At 34.6% G+C, this 15,793-nt stretch overlaps 2 protein-coding genes across 4 annotated transcripts; one reads left to right on the top strand and one right to left on the bottom strand.

The window, feature by feature from the left end:
• Nucleotides 1-438: 438 nt before the first annotated feature.
• Nucleotides 439-3,942, bottom strand: LOC145496562 (uncharacterized). The gene is made up of 3 exons (XM_081476264.1): nt 3,780-3,942; nt 2,974-3,024; nt 439-2,374 (listed from the first exon to the last, which is right to left on the bottom strand). Exons 1-3 carry the CDS (start codon nt 3,861-3,863, stop codon nt 2,264-2,266), a joined length of 246 nt encoding a protein of 81 aa, XP_081332390.1. The 5' UTR covers nt 3,864-3,942; the 3' UTR covers nt 439-2,263.
• Nucleotides 3,943-4,022: 80 nt separating this feature from the next.
• Nucleotides 4,023-15,075, top strand: LOC145496539 (phosphatidylinositol 3,4,5-trisphosphate 3-phosphatase TPTE2-like). 3 transcript variants are annotated; one of them, XM_081476234.1, is made up of 19 exons: nt 4,023-4,109; nt 4,927-5,169; nt 6,935-6,982; nt 7,220-7,298; nt 7,772-7,845; nt 8,177-8,290; nt 8,701-8,791; nt 9,181-9,244; nt 9,729-9,793; nt 10,036-10,096; nt 10,516-10,597; nt 10,901-10,989; nt 11,529-11,590; nt 11,929-12,009; nt 12,117-12,222; nt 12,312-12,409; nt 12,793-12,897; nt 13,292-13,362; nt 13,830-15,074. In XM_081476234.1, the coding sequence occupies exons 2-19, from the start codon at nt 4,979-4,981 to the stop codon at nt 13,930-13,932; spliced, it is 1,584 nt and encodes a 527-aa protein (XP_081332360.1). In that variant the 5' UTR covers nt 4,023-4,109; nt 4,927-4,978; the 3' UTR covers nt 13,933-15,074. The 3 variants fall into 3 exon arrangements, with proteins under 3 accessions (XP_081332360.1, XP_081332361.1, XP_081332359.1); XM_081476235.1 differs by lacking the exon at nt 4,023-4,109 and adding an exon at nt 4,187-4,477; XM_081476233.1 differs by lacking the exon at nt 4,023-4,109 and having other exon boundaries at nt 4,538-5,169; nt 13,830-15,075.
• Nucleotides 15,076-15,793: the final 718 nt, after the last annotated feature.

Here is a 15,793-nt window from a genome sequence, read left to right as displayed (position 1 = left end):
CATAAAATTGGATTTCAATTCATGAAAACTTAATGTAAATAGCAAGTTGAATAGACCTAGTTTAGAAAATATCACCATGTATATAACCATGTTTTTCTTATTCAGCAGACTAAAATGAATTTTTTTACCAAAAATATCTCAGATTTCTGGAAACTAACAGTTTGCAAAAGGTAATTACCAATGAATGATGTGAACCACTGTTGTCAGAGCATAAAGGATAAATTATCCAAGTAATTGCATTGTGCATATAATTTTACATAAACAACAAGATTCAAGAAACTTTCTGCTGTTATATTTCAGTACAAAATTCTATACTGTCTTCAGACTAAAATTAGCAATTGTACTTGATGTATGTAGTTATTATTTTGGGTAAGAAAAAAATCGCAAAAGGAAGTAAAGCCGGCAGGGCAGGCAACCCCTCCCCCTCCCCCCCCCCCCCCCCTTTAGCTCAAGGTCAGGATCCGCCACTGAACAAGGCTATGTCTTTGTGGCAGGCACTCTGCTGTTTTTGCAGTATTATAGGGAACATATTACTACATACTGCCAGTTGAATGGTTGACTTTAAATCATTCAACTACCATTCTGGCATTGGTTGTTGTGTTTGGGACAGTTGATGTTCAGCATTACAATATTTCTTGTGTGCTGTCTTCATATTGTCTTGTGGTCTTTGATTTTTATTTAATAAGTCATAGTTCAAAGGTCATTTCCAAGTTGCTTAGGTCAAAAACATTTAAAAAGTAAAGAGTTTGCTCCCATTCATTTTCTTATCAGTAGAACTTATTATTTAGAAAACAGCCCAAAGAAAATAGTGCACCAGTTGGTTTAAAATCATGTAAACTACAACTCAATAGAAACAGAATCAGCTCAAGTTGTTGATGAAATGATGGCGTGAGCAAAGAGGATTTACCTTTTGAGGATCAAAGTAAACAAATTGTTTTCTCTTTTTCATCTCGGAATTTTCTAGAAGAAATGGAAAACGTGTTATCTGTGTTTCTATTGAGTTATAGAAACACTCCTAGACGTGTTGGAGAACCCAAAAAAGCTGTGGAAACACTCACCTGTTGCAAATCGAGAGGGAGTAATCTAATTGATTTAGTATAAATCTACTAGTCATTCAAAACTATCTAAATCCTCTTCACAGACACCTCGAAAACGTAAAGAAGTGGCCGTAATTTTGTTAACAAGTGCACACTGCTACGCAACTCACTATCTACAACAGAATAGATAGTGAGTAAAGTGGCCAATCAGAGAATGCCATTCATGATAGAACACTAGTAGATTTATACTAAAAACTGATAGAAACAGTACATGGTTTCTATTTCTTAAATGTAACTTGTTATGATAGGAGTTCAAGTTTTCCACCATTTTGAAAGAGAAGCAAGATGTGACCCGCAAATGGAAATGGCCTGGTTCATATATATAATATTATTCACTATTAAACCAAAGATAATCTTTTAGGTTTCTCTGTCTCACTTTACTGTGGGTAAACAAAAGTCTCTGCGGTGTATCCAGTGCCGACAGCTAGTTGTAAAAAATCAGCTGGTTCTGGTTTTTCTCGCCTGGTTTGCTTGTGATTAGCATAATGGCAACTGGATAGTCTAACAAGGCTTTAAGAATCAAATAGGATCAAATATGTATTTTATTGATTGTTATGCAAGAGACAGGGTGCAGAAATATATTAACTTCTGTTAGCCTTACAGTGACTCTCCAAATCTTGGATATGGTATCCAATATGTAGTGCACGATAGCATGCAGTCAATCTCTCATAAAGCAAGTTAAACAATGCAATTTGTGTTGCTGATGTTACTCTATATATGTTACAGTCTGTCTAAAAAACAAGGACTTTGGTAGTTCATTAATAATATGCTAAGTAATCATTTAATGCTCTGTCAAAAACAATAAAGGCAAGTTGAGAATAAAAAGTGTTTATTACACAACCTTGTCATGTGTTCCCAGCTGTGTTTGAACTAATAATTAAAGACAGTTGGCCCACAGACATAAATGAATCTTTAAGGCTACAGACTTGACAGACTTGACAAACTTGAGTCAGAGCTACTGTTCCACAAGCCCTTTTGTGGACCAAAAATCTATTGTCTCGAATTCCTCTGATGTACGCATGCACTAGGACTTGAAACAAATGGTAACAGTCAGTGCCCTGACAACAAATCTGACGTAGAAATTTTTAGTACAGCACTGCTTACTCAGTTATTCAGCTGACTTCCCTCTAGCTAGCCATGCAAAATTTCAATTCTGTTACTAAATGTCATCCAATGCATGGAATCCTGACGACCATTTGCTCTCTGTCCACAAAGATCCTTACTCGCTTCTCTTCCAAATTCTTTATGACAAAACTGTTTTCAGGAATAATTTGAATCTGCAATGTGATGAATTAAAATACAGACAGTTATTTAGCTAAGGCAGCAATTATGAAAGGCTGATTATCCAGTTTGTAACACATGCATTTGAAAAGATTCCATGCACCTGAACCCTATGTGCCACACTTGATTCTACTCCTCCTGCAAGGAACAAACTTTTAATACTAAACTGGCCCTTCATCAAATGACCACTTGGGGAGAAGGGTGGACTAAAAAAGGCTTAAACCCAGCCGTCCTGACACAGTAAGTCATACTTATTTCTCTCACAGACAACTGGGCCAAAAAAGCTGAATTTACAAAAAAACTGATTTGATTAAGTGTACAAAATATTTCAATAAATCTTTTTTCAGAAACTTCCTTAATAGTCAGGATGAGTTTTAAATATTTGTTCATGCATGTTTATCCCTTTATTTATTGATGGTATTTAAATTAATTTTGCAAGAGCTTGCTTTTGACAGAAACTTTAATCCTGCTTTTAATTTTACTACAATTTTATTTGACATAAAAATCTCATTTTCCAATACATTATAGTGTAATAATTATTTTAAGTTGAAGCAAGGAAACAGCGGTGGGTATTTGTTAAATATGTTATATTTACTTTCAATCCTGGATGTTCCTTGTCTATAACTGTAGTTGCTTCTTCTGCATCCTGAAAAGGTTTTATTTCATTTTGGAAGTTAAATTAAACTGTTTGTAATATTATTTTTCTTGGTCTTCTACATATATAAATTTATACTGTGATTTATAATTGTATAAATTAATCATTAGATCCTTTCTTTTCATTTCAACAAAACAATATTAAAAGGGTATTGACCGTAAAAAATTGAATATTTAGGAGTTTTTGAATGAAACGTTCCAAATCATTTTATGCCATAATAACTAAAATTAGTAAGTAAATTTTACACAAGGTATTTTATGACGTCACGATGGTGAAACGACTCCGCCGGCATAAATTAAAAAAAATAAGCATAGACTTTGTATGATGTCCTCGAAGAGCGAAATCTTCGAGATGAAATCGAAACTATCCCACATAAAGCTGAGAATATAATAATGGCCCAATGTAAAATCAGAAGCATATCACCTATTCTACGTGATATGCTTCTGGTAAAATTTAATCATCTTATCTGCACACCCATTTAGGTTATGACTTATCGCTCTCGCAGCTCAGCAGGTTAGATCGTTGCTGCCGATTTCACATCAGGAGCATGAGTATCAGTTTCAAAAAAGCAAGCTAATAAACAGCTACTGAAACCACAATCATGTTTTGGTCAAAATTTAAATGTTTTGCGGCAGGAAATCGATCGCGTTAATCTTGATATAAATTTTCCAGTTGAAGCACACATATTTCACTGTGCCTTCTGTTCCCATGATCACAAACAAAAATAGTAATGTGTTTAAAGCTACCTTTCCCACGAGTTCTGGCCATTCTGTCTTGAGTATTTTCGGCTTCTCCTTCCATTTGAATAATTTCTGTTTCAGTAGGGACATTTTAGAAACAAGTTTTACTAATTAAACACCATTGCCAAGTCATGCAGAGAGAAGTCGATGTGAAGATAGACTCGTCATGATGTCGAGGCGACAGTTTGGCGGGAATGCGGATCTTCTCGGTAGCTTGTTTTGTTGTTTTTCATTTTCTTCTGTAGACAAACCAGAGCACTTTCTAATATATTTCAGTTTCTAACATTATCAACGGCGCAAGGATGACCTTCTTTGTCTTTCTTCCTTGGATTTCAGGTAAGGAAATTATGTATAAAAAAAACTTAGACAAGCTGTCATAAATTTGACGAGGTTCTTTGGCTACTGCATTAGCACTGTACTGGTGTTGAAAGATTTGTTATGTGAATTAGATCGTTTTAAGATAGGTTTATAGGGGTATGTTTGGGCTCAAATGTGAAAAAGATTCGTAAATGAAGTTCAATTTTGTGGCTATGCTGAACAGATGGAGAACAGATCGAAACAGAGCAATACAGCCCAAGGGAAAATGCTACTGACAAGTTATTGGCCTCTTTGTGTCGACTCTCTGTGCGCTTTATATAGCTCTAAACCTGTCACAAAGAAATGTAATTTCGCAACTCAGTAAGGAACTGAAAAATGAGCTAAAGGTTTCCAAAAAGCAAGTAATGTTTCGTTTGAGTCAACTATCCATATAAAGTAAACACTGAGATCAAATGAGCAAGGGATGGGAAGTTGGAAACCTAAATATATAAACTGTCTGTTTATTCAGCAGATTCTCTAAGCTTCCGCCCTGCCTACTGACAAAAATAATTCTAAGGGGGATTAAAATCGTTATGTTTGTAAGAGAAAACACAAAATTGAGAAATCACTACAAGGAATTCAAATGATTCAGATGATTTATACTCCCAGACATGGCCAGTTGATTACTGTCGCTAATTAACTTACCCCTCCCCTGAGCGGTCGTTTGGGATATGAAGTGGTGTCCAGTTTCGAAGGCCGGACCTGAGTAAACTGAACGAAACGATGTTGAGTTGTTGCTTGTAGTATGAGCTTTCTTAATTTTTGTATGTGAACTTATGGATAACCCGAATTTCAGTGCAAGCTATCACCGCACGAGATACGACAGCCAAGAGAAACTAGTCACAAAAATGAACGACGAAGAGGAGGAAGAGGATTTTGACGAAGAAGACGACGAGGAATTAGATGAAGATCTGAAAGAACAAGAATATGACTTCTTACAGGTCTCAGTTTCTCCCAAGCATATTCACTTCGTTACGGACGCGGCTCTTAGTTCTTGGAGCGATCCTGAAACAGTCTTGGAAAAGAGCACTCGCTTGGGGTAGGTGACTTAGATTTATTCAACATAACATTAGACATTCATTCCGGTTGGATCTGCTTCAACAGACACATGCTCAACATCAGCATCAAAGTGTGAGAAGTTGTACACACTAGACGAGAAGTTAACATGAACTGAACAAAATGCGCGCTTTAATACAATGAAGATTTTACGGTGCTTTTATTGTGTGCAGTGTAAATTTGATACTGTTCAATTCCTTTTGAGTTCTAAAGTTACTTTATATACTGTTTTCCGTGTCAGTATAAATGGAAAATTCAAGTTACGTATACGTATTAGCATATAGTGACCTTGAATTGGGCTCAAGGGTTCAGAAGTTAAAAGACTTAAGTCTCAGGAGATAACAAGCCATGTGCAAGGGGATACAAGCTTGATACCGCCGTTTGTTGCTTAGTTTGCAAAATATTCGGTTGTCAATATTACTCAGCGTTACGACTTTGTTCAATGTCTTAGTAAGTCTGAACGTCCGGGGTGAATACTTTGCTTTCAGAAGTGTCTGTTGAGTGCGGTTTTATAACGCGTTCTGTCCGTGAAGCAAGTCTTGTTGTCAGTATGTGTAGCTAGAATTTCAAACAGGAAGTGGCAAGTCCTAGAGTGCTAGAGTGGAACTACAGAGTTGTCACGTCAGTGCACATGTTAGCAGGACAAGTCTTGACTACAGAATCATTGCCAGACAATCTTTTGATCGCACGTTTTGGCAGTGTTTCTGTTTGCTAATTACATGTGACTCCTGATTACATGTGCAATAAGGTTTCGCACCCAAGCAAGTTTGCACCCACATGAACTCAGCTAGCTATCAAGCTCACCCCAGATTAGTGGGCACAGTAAAACAAAATCACACACAACACGTTTATTTCTCATTCTTTAATCCATTGGCCTCAGAGCCAACTCGAAAAAGGGGGATGCGAACTCAAAATAGAAAGCTTAAATTGAGTTCAGGGAAACAAACTTGGTAGCGGGGGTAGTGGGGAGAGAAAGCAAGGGTGGTGCAGCAATGGGACCATGGGACCACTTGTTTCCCACCAAGGTTCCCTTAGTTTAAATGCTAGAACCAGGCAATATGTGGTCAAGTTTGCTGTTGGTTCTCGCTCTAGGCCCAAGGGTTTTTCTCCAAGTTCTTGAGTTTTCCTCTCGACATCCACTAAATATTTGATGTGGAAACAGTGATCAAAAGGCCATTTTGCGAACTATTGTAAAAATCCTTTTTATTTATTTATTTATTTATATATTTATTTATTTTTCCTATCAATCCTTATATTTATTTATTTATTTTAAAATTTTCATTTATTATATGGCAAGGTAGCATGGAGGTAAATCCAAGTGTTCTGATTGGTACTTTCTTGGTTGGGATTTTGTCTTATGGACTGTTTCCATGGAGATGGTCTTAAGCCATGTATTTTTTTTTTATTTTGTACTATTGTGTGGTTTTTGCATTCGTCTACTACAAACGTTTGAACATAACTCTCTAAGAACTGCAACATTAATTTTTTTGATGCACATTAGTCACTTGCACTTAATTCTAAATTTGACACAATCTACCCATGTGTCGGTGAAGTCAACATTTGGAGGATATGAGCTGGTGGTCATCTTTCAGAATTTAAGATTCAAGTTGCTCTGTGCTATTAAAGCCCCCAGCATTTCCATCCCTGCTCAGTCATAGTCTAGAAATGAAAGTTATTTTGAATATATGTTAGGCAGCATATATGCAGTCAAATAATTTCAAGTTTGTACTTTACTTCTAACCTCACAGAAAATTTAGAGAGTCCCTCAGAAGAATTGTGGAGCATTTCTTTGTCAGGTTGGTAAAAAATTATAATTTAAAGGTTATTTATACATGATAAGTGTTTTTACAAGTTCACTACAGATTTTTTTAATCACCACAAATGAATTAGAACTTGTCACTGTTATCTTGTAGCAGATTATTGAGGAAATGGAAATTTCCAGTAACAGAATTTGAGTCGCTTGTTGTTGTTGTGTGTAAGGGATGAATTTATTTCTATGACTTATCAATTATTTAAAATTTACTTTATTACAGAGTATTTAGCCTGCTGTTGGTGCTGGCAGATATTGTTATCGTAATTGTTGACTTGGCCACTGCAGGACGTATAGAACAGGTAAATAATGGCCTTCCTTCAGTAGTATTAATATTTGACCATACTGAAACCAGTTTATATTCAATTTGCTGTTAGTAAATTATTGACTGGGTAATACATGTAGATGGGATATTGCAGTGCATGCCCTGATTGGCAAAAGAAGTGCTGTTATTGTAAGTTGATTCGTAAACTTTCAGATCAAAAACCATGGACAGTGTTTCTAGATTTTGCTGGCAAGTGTTAGATATTTAAAAAATAAAGTTGTCTTATCTGAGTAGGAATCATTAGTAAATATATGTGGTGCCCTGCATGATAAAGTTACTTCACTCAAACCTCTTCGTTATTGACACTAAAGGGGCAGACTTATGGAGGCAGAAATTATATGAATTCTGGTTTTGGTGAGACTAAGTTAGCAGTCCTAATTTTGAGGTGTCTGTATGGAGACAGTCAACTTTATTACTTAGCTATCTTTTTGTTTCACTTTTTTCTTGCAGAGCCTGGAAATAATTTCTATTTCAATAGTAACCTACTTCTTGATTGAGGTGCTGTTTAGGATCTTTGCATTGGGGTGAGTACATGTACTGTATGTCTTTTTGCATTTAGCCTGTGAACAGGCTGCTGGTGTGTCATGATTAGATTTTAAAAAAAAACTGAATAAGAAAACTGACATTTTTTTTTCATCCTATACCCCTCAAGGGAGCCTGTCCATAGGCTTTTCTATACTTTACAAGTTTTAAGTAATTGCATAGAAATAAAACAATTATAAATAGTTTGTGGTGTCTTGATTTGTTCTGCTTAGACTTCTAATATGTTACTTTTTTATTTTTTGTTAAGTTTTATCTTCTTTTTTTAAAATATACAAGTTTGGTTGATTTGTTTTTATTTTTTTGTCTTTGCAGAAAATCTTTCTTTCACAGATGGCTTGAAATCCTAGACTTGGTGGTGGTGGTTATATCATTTGTTCTCACTCTTGTTTTTTCTCTTTTGACCTTAGAGGAACACGGCTATGCAAAGTAAGTATCCAATTTTCTCAAATTGCAACGGTGTTAACTGAAAGAAATGTTGAGTTCTGCTATTTTAGATTGCTGTTGATTATAATTATGATTTACTATGTAATATTACTTGTAGTGCATTATTTATTTATAAGTAACCTAGCATCATAAGTGGGTCAAGTTTGTTGGTGGTTCTCGTCCTTGCTCTGAGAGTTTTTCTCTGTGTTCTCCGGTTTTCCTCCCTGCACAAAACCCACCAATTTGATCTGGAAACAGTGGAGAAGTATAGTTAATCTGTGGATGTGCCACTGTTAGTTTCTGAAAACCTGAAAAACTTTGTCTTTGTCTTCAGATCATTCTGTTATAATAATTCAATGTTATATGATGTTTCTTATAATTCACTGTCTTGTATTTTTCTAATGTGTTTTTAGACTTATTATCACAGCTCGTCTGGTACGAGTACTTCTGTTCATAAGAATCGTCACTGGAAAAGATCAACTAGAAAGGGCAACAAGGAGAATGGTGAGTGGGCACAAATTTACAAAGCTGGATAAAAAAAGAGTTGCGAAGGAATCAAAGAGAGTTATATGCAGGGGTTTCATTAGAGGCCAGGCACTGAGCAAATTGACCAGCTGTAAGGATGATTTGGCCACCTGGTTTGACCATCTGGAGGAAAGTTTTTCTTATAAAGAAGTTCGGCTCATAATGTTTTGCCTGCCTGTGAAAACCAGTTGCCCTCTTGCTGAAAATGTCAATGAAACCTCTGTATATGCATGTCACCTACTTGTCAAATAAACATTAAAAATACTCTGCCTGCAGGAGACATATTTTTCTCCTACACAATAGAAATATCTTCATGCAACTGAATAATAAGACTCACTAATGACTCTGCTTGAAATGTCTTCTTGTAGATATCACAGAACAAGAGGAGATATCAAAAGGACGGCTTTGATTTAGACTTGACTTATGTTACAGGTAAGAATATCATCAACATCTGTTTTATTATGTATACACACATGCATTCATGTACAATTTCTCACACACCACGGGGAGCCATGCCAAGCCGAACCACGCAGCCTGACCAGTTTATTGACATAACAACATAACTGTCTTACAGCGGCATAAAAAAGTGGTTAGAGAACAAATTCGCTGCAACTTAATAGACTATAAAAATTCTTCACGGGTGGGTGGGTGGGGCACGTCAGGCAATAGTGGATGGCAAACCAAAAACTGAACCTTGTACAAGCCATGTGTGGGAAATGCTTATATTTAGTAAATTACGTTTGGTTTGTTCACTTTGAGATGTCTTGCAACTGTAAATTAAAGGCTTTTAATTAGTCAAGAATAATTTTATCATTACTAGTTTATAAGATTAGAAATGTCTCTACTGTTCACTGTATCATAAATGATAATTTAAAATTGTATATGACTGTTTAAATTATTAATTTCATTTTTACAGAGAAGGTTATAGCCATGTCATTTCCATCATCTGGAAAACACAAGTTGTATCGTAATCCAATTTCAGTAAGTTGACAATAATTATTTTATGTTGCTATTTCTTCTTGAAGGCATACAGTATGATAGCAACACAGGTTAGCTCAAAATTATATATTAATAGGCCATGGAAATGAATTGATGGTTAGGAAACAATAACAGCAGCTACACTTGCTACAAGTAGCTGGGTCAATACATGTATTCAAATCAGGTGTTGACACAAACTGACTGTTGAAAAGAGTGAATTGTTAATTCCATGTGCTTATTTACAGGAAGTTGTACGGTTCTTGGATACAAAACATCAAGACCATTATAAAGTTTACAATTTATGTAGTAAGTACATTTGTAATAATAAAAATAATAATAATAATAATAATAATAATAATAATAATTTATGACAATAATAATAATAATAATGGAAAAAATTTATATTGCACCGTTTCTATGAAAATTTTCAACAGCACCTTACACACCTTTGAATGTACAGTGGCACTTGCAAATGAAGAAATGGCAATCATAGTTAATGTTAAAAAAATGATATAAATTTTTATCATTTATTTCATAGTAATGTTTTTGTAGAAAAGAACTTTCAATGATTTGTAAAAGGGCTGTCATTAACATTTCCTTTACCTCAATTATTTTTTCTTGCATTACAATTACAGAGACTTGTACCTCAGTTAAGAAAACACACCATAACAAGCTACAAATAGTAATTATATCTAATTATTGTTATTAAATTTATTCCCTCACAGGTGAGAGAAGCTATGATCCATCTATGTTCCACAACAGAGTAGAGAGGGTACTGATTGATGACCATAATGTTCCTAGACTAAGGTTAGAAGTTTTGATGGTATTAGTTTAAAATCTTGCACTAAATACATGTAGTAGTCTAAGTACACCTTGTTGTTTGATGCTTATTATTATTTTGAAAGGCTTATTAGTCGGACAAAAATAATACAGTGTAATTCTTATAAATCAACATAAAACCATGGTAAATAAAATAATATAGAAGCTTAACATACAGAAAGACCTTTAATTTGGAGGGTTTTTTTGTCTAAAATTTGGGCAGAGGCTTATTTAAAATAGAATTGCATTTAGTTGACTGACATGTGTACTATACTTTTGTCTTTTTTTCAGTCAGTTGTTATATTTTACACACAATGTGAGGGAATGGCTTGACAGAGATCCAAAGAATGTTATTGCGGTACATTGTAAAGGAGGAAAAGGTAGTAAGAAAGAAAAGAAACTGGATTTTCCTTTGCTTTCGTATGAATGGAGGGACTGTTTCATAAATCACCATTCTCGAGGAAATACCCAGGGCAGGTGGGAGGTAGAGGGTAATGAAAACAAGGAATCTTAAGTTTTGTCCAACCTGTTTATTATTATCAATAAAATGTGTACTCTTTAGATATCTCTGACTTTGCTGTTAACTAAAAAAAACCCGTGAACACTTTGATTTGATTCTGATGGATGAATTGGGTACTGAGGAGTGACCAAACACAGTAAAGTTCAGGACATGGGAACAAACCTCAAAACCACTACTACTTACTGTTGCTGTTTGTGGTTTAACTTTCTCATGCCTAATTGGCTTTTTCCTTGCTACACAATATTTCTGGTGTTCATGGTTTTCTGAGTTTCACAGTAAATATGTGCATTGGGTAACAGTTAGCTGTTAGGTTATCAACAAATGTGATCACGTGTTAAGTATTGTTCAACATTCAATCTATGCATATTTACCAGCTATAATCATGGTATTTTTTTCCAGGTAGAACAGGGACTGCTGTATGTGCTTGGCTTATCGCTAGTGGGCAGTTTGAGGAAGCTAAGGTAGTTGTCTATAATTAGACCTGTATTTTATTTATTATTATTTATTTATCTAATATGTAATTTATTTTTGATTTTACAATAATTATTGTTCATCATTTCAAGTTGTGAGAGAATCAAACTACACTAACACAGAAAAATTTATTATGATTAGTGACTAGAACAAAGGATACGTTAAAGTTATTATTATGAATATATTATTGTCATGTTTAGACCTTAGTCATCACTCTCTTCATTTGTTTTAAGGTGAGGGTTAAAATCTAGTCACAATAATGGTGCCTAGATTTATTTTAGACTAGATATCAAATTATTTGACATCTTTTTTTATCCCTCCTGTTTAGCATAGCCTGGAGTATTTTGGACACAGAAGAACAGATTATTCAGTAGGAAATACATTTCAAGGTGTTGAGACACCCAGCCAGGTTTGTACAGAAACGGTATTAATATAAGGTAAAAAAAAAAATGTACAACTGTGAGCTAGTAACTATCCCAAATAGCTAACTTCAATTTATCTTTTTTTTCTTTGCAGAGTCGTTTTGTAGGTTACCTGGAACAAGTATTCACAAAATTGAATGGGCGACTTCCAGCTGCTGTCTCTTATCGCATTAAAAACATCAAGATCGATGGAATATCTGGTATGTTAATACATCCATTTGTCTATCATAGAGCTTAGTTTTAATGGCTAATTAACAAACTCTTACTGTTATGTATCTCTTTGTGTCAGGTGTTGGTTTTGGAAATGGAAGTGATCTTTCGTTTGAGATCATCATCAATGGCAGTACTGTTTTTAAACTGGATCTCTCAAACTGTCGCCAAGGACAGGTGTGTGAACTAAATGAAGTCAGGACCTTGTCTAACCACCCCCTCTCTCTTCACAAAATATCTAGACAGTCACTTTACTGGAAGATAGAGTGACACAGTGATCTGTAGCACCTTGGACATTCAGGTTCAACCTCTAATGCATTCTTTTCCTTCCCTACCTCCGAACTCCTTCCCAACTCCTTCCCTCCTCCTTCTCTCTGGGGACTCTTAGGAATTAGGTTGTAAGTAATGTTATTTGCATTACTACCAGTAGTCAGAGGTCATAGTTGTAAATAATGTGTAATTTTTATGTAATTGTAGCTTTTACACTGTAATTGTTTCTGTGAGGTGTTTACTGTTTAATAAATGCAACCCCTAATGTTTAAGTATTTTGCTTTTGATAGCTACAGCATCTAAAAGATCTTGACAAATTAGTTATCATTCTCTATGAGGCAGAGTCACCAACCCTTACGGGAGACGTGAAAATGAAGTTTTACTCATCACATCAGGTAAACTTTCATTAAATGCCAAATTATAGCATTTGCCCTTTAGAGTAGTTTTCAGTTGAGTGTAGAAAATAATCCGGCAGTTACTTTGGTTTTGGTTTTGGCTTTACTGTGGTTTGGGATTGGTTGAGTAGTTTAATTGGTAAGTAATTGGTTTGGTTTTGGTTTTGGTTTTAGGACTCTCAATTGAAAACTGCTCTATCTCATTGAAAATGACAGTTTTAACCTGCAATCATTTTAATTTATTCTCAGTATTTTTATTCTTACTCATTGTCATTGACATCATTGTCATTTGATGATGTATTTTAATCACAGGATTGAGAACTTTTCTGCTCATACCAAACTATGATCTTGCATGAGTGCATTAGTTTTAAAACTTTGCGTTTTCCTCCTGCAGAATGTTCCTAATGTATACGACAATTGTGCTTTCTTTTTTTGGTTTCACACAAGTTTCATTGAGAATTCCAGGTAAGGCTGTTTCAGTTTTAATCAAAAATCCAAAAGTTATCTGTGGCATTTTGGGGATGACAGGGTGCATGAACGATGTGGAAATCCTTCACTATAAAAAATATTAAAAAGTAATCTACTCATTACGAACTTTCCTTTCCAAATCTGCTTTCATGAATTACAAATAACTTCTGTCACAAAAGGAGCACAGAATGTTATGACCAGAAACCTATCAAACTCATTGCTTTTCTTGAAACTTTGTACAATGGCAGCGTAAGCCATGATAAGCCATAGTAGGTCTGAGTAAAACTACAAGGAAAGTGTGATTTCTTGAAACAAAAATTGTTTTGGGGGCTAAATTACTGTGAAACAAATATAAAGGAACATTACTTATATTGGTACATTAAAATGTTAAATATTGGGAGGTTTGAGAAATCAGGATTCCACAATTGTTCTCTCTCAGAATACTGCATTCTTGTTCATTGCAGGTTGTTTCTTCGCCGGGGAGAGCTGGACAATCCTCACAAACCCAAAACATGGAAAACATACAAAGAGAACTTTGCTGTTGATATAACATTTACAAAACTTTAATTATTTTCCAGATAATTAGTGTAACCTGAGCCTTTTGGCATATTTTTTCATTATTAAATCTTTTTACTGTAAATTTTAAGATAAATCATGAAAGTAAAATTTTGGGAAATGCATTTTTCAGGAATAGCTACATGTATTTCTTAGAATTTAATAGGATCTAGCAAAATCTAGCTAAAATGAATGTTCACTCATTACAACAAAATAAAAAAAAACAAATTTTCCAGCTTAGTAATAATTCATGGAATAATGCTCTATGATACTGTATAGTTCATGTCACTTCAGTAATGTTGAAAAGTTCCATGAATTCTACTGATTACTTGTTAAGAAAACCTAGCAAAATGCCAAATGTAATCTCTGAAGGATAGCATCCCATCCAGGGGACATGGGGATTAACAATGCCTCTAGTTCTTTCATGCTACAGAAATCAGAGTTAAGTACTGGCATTGAATGATAACCCTCAAATCCAGATTTCGCCAGTCACAAAACTGCTCTTATGTCCTTTAATTCTCTATGTTGTGCCTGTAAAAGAGACAGCAAATGCATAGTAACCATTCAATGATATATTTTGCAGCTATTTTGATATAAGAAAATATTTTGTAAATGGTTAGTCTCCATTTTGATTCATGTTTTTAAGTGTTACTGGCCCACAGAATATGTATACTAATTAACGAGTTATAATATTTAATAGCTGGAATCAAGGTAAACATTTTATATTTGAAAAATGATATTCTTATAGCAACTCTTAAAATATCCTATCTTGAAAAATGCAAAGCAATCCTGTCAATTTTTTCAAGTACATCGGGTCATTTTAGGGATCAGATGAGATGTAATAATATGGGAGAATGCCATGTACATCATCAGTATTAGGTAATTAATGCAAATAGATCTTTTTCATACAAGTTCACAGTATAAGTAGTAATCACTTACAAAGATTATTTTTAATATCTTGAAATTAGCATCTTTAAATCAACTGACATTTTTATTCAGTTGTAATGAGATAGACATTTACATGTATGCTTAAACTGACATCCTTTATATCAAGAAATAGCTGTAATTGGTTAAATAATAAAGTTGACTTTTTTTATCGTACAAAAAGCTTCATAGCAATGGTGACTTCATTAAAAATAAACATGTTCTTACCTGCCATTGAGGATTAACAGCTGTCATAATGGTCTGGACGGGGGGAGTACTCCTTTATATGGGCTATATAGGCATGTGTGGCCCCAAAGGCTATGTTTTTTTTTTAGTTCACACGACAAGCTGCCAGTAGATCTGACATTTTGTCTTTATTTGGTCGAGGAAATCTGATTTTCATCAGGGAGAAGTTAGAAAATTTTGAAAAGGGGATGTCTGTGGCACCCATGATTGGCCATATTCAGAATATCTACCACCAATGGTTTTCATTCTTTCCACTACTCTGCACAAACTGCATTATTTATATGTAAAACCAGCTAACATGACAATAAATGGCTAATAATGCACATTTCAATACTTTTATTCTTTTATTGCAGCCAAAGGTACTTAAGCCGCCTTCAGCATAACAACCATTTAGCACACATTTGGAATACATTTTGTGTGCAAAATAAAAAACTTTATAAGGGTTGCACACCCACCCAGTTCATGACTTCAGTCTGGAAAAACCCCGAGCTGAGGTTACACCATTCTAAAATTTTATACCTAGTATGCAACTCTTATTAGGTGCGCAAGAAATATAATTATTTTCTCACTGAAATAGAAAAGTAAGCTTTCAAATCCAAAGTTTTGGCATTTGGACCTAGCTATAGTCTTGAGGTATAAGTGTTTCCATTATTTTACATTACTAAAATCAATTATTTGGATGAATTGGATCCAAACATCTCAC

Source organism: Orbicella franksi, chromosome 9 (genome assembly GCF_964199315.1).
Source record: "Orbicella franksi chromosome 9, jaOrbFran1.1, whole genome shotgun sequence".
Taxonomy (NCBI): Eukaryota; Metazoa; Cnidaria; class Anthozoa; order Scleractinia; family Merulinidae; genus Orbicella; species Orbicella franksi.
The sequence above is the reverse complement of the archived record's forward strand: the minus strand, read 5'-3'. Positions and strand labels throughout refer to the sequence as shown.